The 6,471-nt window shown below is 34.0% G+C and overlaps 1 protein-coding gene across 1 annotated transcript in view; it reads right to left on the reverse strand.

Annotated features, from left to right (window-relative positions):
• The window catches only part of LOC107690906 (semaphorin-4G), a 27,607-nt gene that overhangs the window by 2,939 nt on the left and 18,197 nt on the right, over positions 1 to 6,471 (reverse strand). Inside the window, exons 9-13 of the mRNA XM_016489320.1 lie at positions 4,189 to 4,364; positions 2,019 to 2,157; positions 1,640 to 1,862; positions 994 to 1,109; positions 727 to 881 (exon numbers count right to left, since the gene is read on the reverse strand). Of these exons, the coding sequence (XP_016344806.1) occupies positions 727 to 881; positions 994 to 1,109; positions 1,640 to 1,862; positions 2,019 to 2,157; positions 4,189 to 4,364 (809 nt within the window). The remainder of the gene's footprint in view (positions 1 to 726; positions 882 to 993; positions 1,110 to 1,639; positions 1,863 to 2,018; positions 2,158 to 4,188; positions 4,365 to 6,471) is intronic.

The following is a 6,471-nucleotide window of genomic DNA, read 5'->3' on the forward strand; positions in this document are numbered from 1 at the left end:
ATATTATGTAAACAAAAACTTTTATTTTGGATGAGATTAATCGCGATTAATCATTTGACAGCACTAAAATATATACACGTAAATACATGTAAATATTTTCAAAATATATGCTGTATGTGTGTGTCTATATATACATAATAAATATACACAGTACACACACATATATTATGTAAACAAAAACTTTTATTTTGGATGCGATTGATCGTTTGACAGCACTAATTATATATGATAAAAAATTAAAAATTAAAAATATGTATATAAAAATTAAAATATTGAAAAAAATGTAGGAATGCACTGATATTAAAATTCAGAACATTCTTTTCATGATTCACTGATTTTATTAATACTACTTTGCAAAAAAAAAAAATACAAATAAACAATGCAAAATAAAAACATAACTACAACTAAAATAAAAAGTTTGTATGCAAGTTAATTTAGGCATAACAACATTACAGCATAAAATATATCCAATAAAGATGAATCCTTTTTTGAAATCTGCTATAGAAAAAAATGTATACTATCTGAATCAAAAATTTTAAATAAGCAGAGATCATATCCAATGAAAATTCAGCCAATAAAAATTAATACTGGTATCTGATATTGTGACATTACATTGTGCATCCCTTTTTCTTAAATCACCCGCCATTGCCAGAAAAATTACTTTTGGACTGTGGTAACAGTAGGTGTAAATGTCTATTATTAAAAACACCAGATGTCTGCTTTTACCTGTTAGCATAAGCTGCTATTTCAGCACACGCTCTACCATCCCAGCCACAGAATGGATCTCGTGCAAACACACAGTCATAACAGGAGGTGTAGCGCTCACAGGATGACAGGGGTACTTGCACCACTCCAGAAGCGGCGCTCACATAGATGCTGTTCTGTTGAACAAAAATGCACCTCATAAGATTTTTTTGGGATCCATAAGCATTTGTATTACACACTTGGATTTAATGCTGGTTGTTAATGTTTACTAGGTGCATCATGGGCTACCTGTTTTTGTGATATCACCATGTTATTGATTGGTTGTTTCTCCTCGAAAAGCTGAAGCTCTTCGATGATGTGAACATGGTCTCCGATCTTCACAGCCCTGTGTAACCAGCCCTCATCTGGAGAGAAGCACAAAAACCAAGTTTCAGGCTATGAAACCTAATATACACTACCGCTCAAAAAGTTTGTGGTCAGTAAGATTTAAAAAAACATTTTTTTATACTTTTATTCAGCAGGCTGTATTAAATAAAAAATAAAATCAAAAAGACTAATTTTACAAAAGTTATCCATTTCAAATAAATGCTTTTCTTATGAACTTTCCATTCGTCAAAGTATTCTTAAAAAAATGTATCACAGTTCCCATAAAAAAAAATCAGCTTTTGGATCACAGGAATAAATTTCATTTTACAATCTATTAAAATAGAAAATTGTTATTTTAATTGTAATAATATTTCAAATTGTTTTTATTGCATTTTTGTTCAAACAAATGGAGCCTTGGTGAGCATAAGAGACGACTTCTTAACATTAAAAAAATCTTACCAACCCCAAACTGTTATAATCTTCATATCACAATCAAAAATCAATCAAAATTATCTTTTTAATCTCAATATCAAATCAATAATTTGATTTAAGGGAAATTGACCCTTACCTGTTCCAATGAAGAGCATGTCATAGACACGTCCATCCATATCCACAACCTGTTTTACAGCAATCTTAGTGTAGTCTGCACTCCTCTGGAGCAACACAGGACGTCCTCCCACTGGCTGGATCTGTCTGGACATTAAAGCATGTCTCAGAGTGAAATTCAGTACGTTGTCAGGGAGATCCCGGGAGGAATTTATGAGCAGGGCCCGATGCTGATCAGTTATACACTAAAGAGAAACAAGGCCACTGTTATATAACATTCCTCAGAAGAGTGAAAATAGAAACAATGCAATAAAAGTCCCAAAGAGCTGTCCTACTGCTACATTACAACAGATACTAGAAGGCAACAGTTTATAGGACTATTTTGATTTAGTGCATCTCACCGAGCCAGGCCTCGGTTTTGGAACTTCCCCAGTGTATTCCCTCCATTTGGTGTCCTGTAGTTCCATGTAAGGCCCATCAAAAGCTGTCTGGACATCTCTGAATGAGTACTGACACACTGCAGACATCTTAACATTTCTCCTGGCAGTGAGAAAGAGAATGAAATGAGAATGATGAGATGTGAAACTCATATTTTTATTAAAGTGCTTGCACTATCCCTAAATAATGCAATTGTAGTGACAAAAAATATAAGTTTTCATTTATAGTCAGAAAAACGTTTAACATTTTTTTTTAAATAATTTATTGATCACAGCACATTGTTGAATCATAGTATCATATTTAATGTACATTTAATGTTGTGACTAGAATTTTAAAATGTTGGGCCAGTTGCATAAACTGCATAGACTAGTCTTAAAAAACTGAATCATCTAATTTGATTTCTTAAAGACTGGTCATAATTCTTTACAGTAAATTACAAAATCGTAGCTTGGCCCAATTTGAATCAATAAAGTTAGACTAATTACCTCTTGGCTAACTGTGAGTTGGTCGAACTAGTTCTTAAGACACAGTTTTAACATAGTGGCTATGTTTATGCAACTGGCCCATTGTGTATTTTATTGTTTATTCTAGTCTAATGCCTTGCCCCATACACTTCCATTGTACACACATTACTTTATGCACAATTGTTATAAGTCAAAATTGTTCTCTGTTGTAAGTCAACAGCATTTCATATATTCTGTCAATATAAATTTGAATTGAACCCAGAATATTTCTTTAGTAATTCTACTGTAAATAAACACTAAAGGTCCTTGCACACTGAGTCCGAAATTTTCACATGCGTTTTTCCGTTTTTTTTTTTTCGTATTCTTCATCCTTTCCTATCAAAATGCATGCTACCAATGCGAAAATGCAGAAAATCGAACCGGATCTGAATTGTTTTACATTTAGTTTCGGAGGCAGTGCGTAAACGTGATCGACACAACATGATGTCGTATTTATTTTTTAATGTGCGAAAATTTCAGACTCACTGGGCAATGACCTTAATTCTGTTATCCTGCGTGCAAATAACATCATTGTGGAATTGCAAACATTGCTGCAAGACCCCATTTCTACATGCTGTTGGGCAAATTTAGTGAATTATTTACTAATTCGTTTGTGTGTGATGGATGAAGAAGAAATCAACTTGTCATATTTCAAGCAGTGTTGTCTAAACTTAAAAATGACAGTTCCTGAACCTGTATCCTTATGGAGAAAGGTAGAGCTTATAAAGCACACAAAAACAAAAACAAACCCATTGCATTTTTTTTTCTTTTCACCTGTGGGACATAACTCTAAAGTGCAATAAGAAAGCTTCAAAATGAAAGACTGATGTTATTACTCCCTTCAGGCCAATAAAAGGGTTTGCCACTCAGTGCTCTGTCCTGTTTACCACCTGGAAACTGGTTTGATGGGAGAATTTGGTCACCAACTAGTCTGTAGACATTTAAAGGACAATTTAATGTAGCATGACTCTGCATACTCTCTCTCTCTCTCTCTCTCTCTCTCTCTCTCTCTCGATCTCGATTCTGCCAATTCAAATATTGGCCCAGTGCCCTGTGTCCTATTGTGAGTGTCCCTGCTATAGCGAGGAAAGCACATGGGAATATTTAGAGATGGCTCTCATGCTAAAATCCTTTAGTCATAAAAAATGTTGAGAATGAAGATAACAGGGTCACATGCTAGAGGATTAATGCTACTTCAGTTCACATTGCATTTAATGAGACTGCAGCACCCCTCTCACTGTAAAACATTTCAACCCACTAAAACTGAAGGCTTATGTTTAACTGCAGCCTTAAATTTTAAGCAAACTCAATGTGGTGCCAAAATCACAACTTGAAGTGATAACATCACACTATCTATCTATCTATCTATCTATCTATCTATCTATCTATCCATCCATCCATCCATCCATCCATCCATCTCTTGCCTTCCTAGATAAAATTACATTTCAATTTAATTTATTTTAAACTATATTTCCTTATATTCAAGTTCAAATTACAATTCTGCATCCTGTTTGTTACTATAATTCAAATTCAGGAACTGAATTGGAATTTAAAAGGCATTCACAACTCAATTCTGAATGGTACACAGCCTTTTACAGGTTCACAATCCAATCTTAATGAATTTTCTCACCACTCAAGTCCAAAAACACCATACAAGACACTGTTGTGTACGCTGCTTCCCTCGACGACAAAAACGCTGCGTAGCACGTTGAAATAAAGCTCATAATCAGGAATGGCGCACACCAGTCTGGCCTTGAGAAAGGACATCCACTTCCTCTGAAGAGACCTCTGCCCTCCAATGTCCCCCTGTGAATGCCAAACGAAAAGCAACTGATATGAAAATCAAAGCAAGTTACATATAAAATTATGGCTCATTTTTATTAACTCAATAGTGTAGTAGGAATGACACGATATACATATGCGTAGTCTGCAGTTCTTTTAAAGCTGACTCCTCAGGGGCATGAGTCACACTAAAGTAGCTCTAAAAATATTAACAAATAATAAACACAATATAGCCCCACCTTACAATCTAATGTGATGTGACATAATTGAGTTTAAATGATAAATAATGATTATGTAGCTTTGCATCACACCGCAATCCCTGTCAACTGTCAAATCAGAGGTATACTGAGAAGGAAAAAAATATTATCTGGGGAATTTCTACCAAGCCACCCCATGGCTTTTTGCATAATTCACATATACCCTTGAGAGTAGTTCACAGCCAAATGCACCAAGCACTGCTATGTGAAACTCTCCTGAATTAAACATTCAGCTTGAAATGACACAGTTGTGGGCACAAAAAGCTGTCCTAAATATGCTAACAGCGTTCTGCTCAAAAACAGGCTCCATCAGGCTCTAGCAGTAACATGAGGACCTTCAGGCTAATTGTGGTATCAGTTCACATTCAGGCGAGAAGAAGAAAGACCAGAACTGAGGATGGCTCAAATTTAAGAGTAAAGGAAATAGAGCCTTTTGTGGAGTTTCTCCATAACAAAAGTTATTAGCAATGTTGTCACATGATCTAAGTATCAGATATTTGTGTCACTGAAAATGGCAGAATTTCATTCTTTTTATTTCTAAAAATGTACACTGTATATACTGGCTGTAGAAAAAACAACTTTCAATCTGTTAGACAAACTATATCAAAGTTGAAATGTAGAGAAACAGATTAAAAAGGAAAAACAGAAAGAATGTACAGTGGAGGCTGAGGAAGACATCCGGGGCAGAATAATCATTTCCCTCCTGCTCATTATTGCCATTATCACAGCAAGGCATGCTTTGTTAATTTGACAGGAAATATTTTCTTAATTAATATGGAATGTATTTATGATGTGTAAACACTGTACCTTACGTATAATTGCTATTTAGACTTTAATTGTGAAAAACACATATTTCTTTGAATGTTTATTTTGTGTCTTTTTTCTAGTAACTTCTGCAAAGTAGAAATTAGGCTAAGCACTATAAACTTCATGCATCTGCTACTGAGCTTTGCTTTCTTATTTTTTATTTGTTTAAGGGTCAAAGCATGGTGATTTATAGGGACACTTAGTATTAATAGTTTGTTGCTGTACTTAATTAGTAATTTGATTAACTTTTATTGTTGTTTTGTGCACTAATCTCTGTAAGGGTGATTACTGTTCCCCTTGGTGAACCTGCTTAATTAAAATAATTTCTCACCCACTGAACACAGCGTAAGTCAACAGAAGATTTTTAATGTATAGTAAGTAAAGGTTGCCTACATTTAGAAGACAAATTTGACTAATTTAAAACAATATCTTCAAATTGTTCTTTAACATCTTGATTGAACTTACACCAAAACTTTTGTTTATTGGGGTGAGACTAGTGTTTTTAACCTATCTATTTAAAATGCTAACAAAGTTTTTCACAACTAATAATAATTTTATTTAGTTAACCTAAAGACTGTGAACTCTTTACTAAAACACTCTTAATTTTCTTCAGTGTATGTTACTGTTCAAAAGTTTGAAAATTTTGTTCAAGAAATTAATACTTTTATTCTGCATTAAATTGATCAAAGTCATGGTAAATACATTTATAAGGTTAGTAATGCTATTTCAAATTAATACTGTTAATGTTTCCATGTGACACTGAAGACACTGGAGTAATGGCTGCTGAAAATTCAGATTTGCAATTACAGGAATAAATTACATTTTAAAATATATTAAAACAAAACAAAATAGAAAATCACAATTTTACTGTGATTTTCACCATTCAGTCTTGGTGAACATAAGAGGCTTCTTTCAAAAACATTAAAAATACAACCACAAACTTTTGAACAGTAGTCTATAAGCATGGATGTGTACATGTGTGTAATCGGCCGTATAGGTGTGTGTGTGTGTGTGTGTGTGTGTGTGTGTGTGTGTGTATTTGTGCGGAGTGGGGCCTTCTTTGGCCT

This window comes from Sinocyclocheilus anshuiensis, unplaced genomic scaffold, assembly GCF_001515605.1.
Source record: "Sinocyclocheilus anshuiensis isolate Anshui unplaced genomic scaffold, SAMN03320099.WGS_v1.1 scaffold1885, whole genome shotgun sequence".
NCBI classification, from domain to species: domain Eukaryota; kingdom Metazoa; phylum Chordata; class Actinopteri; order Cypriniformes; family Cyprinidae; genus Sinocyclocheilus; species Sinocyclocheilus anshuiensis.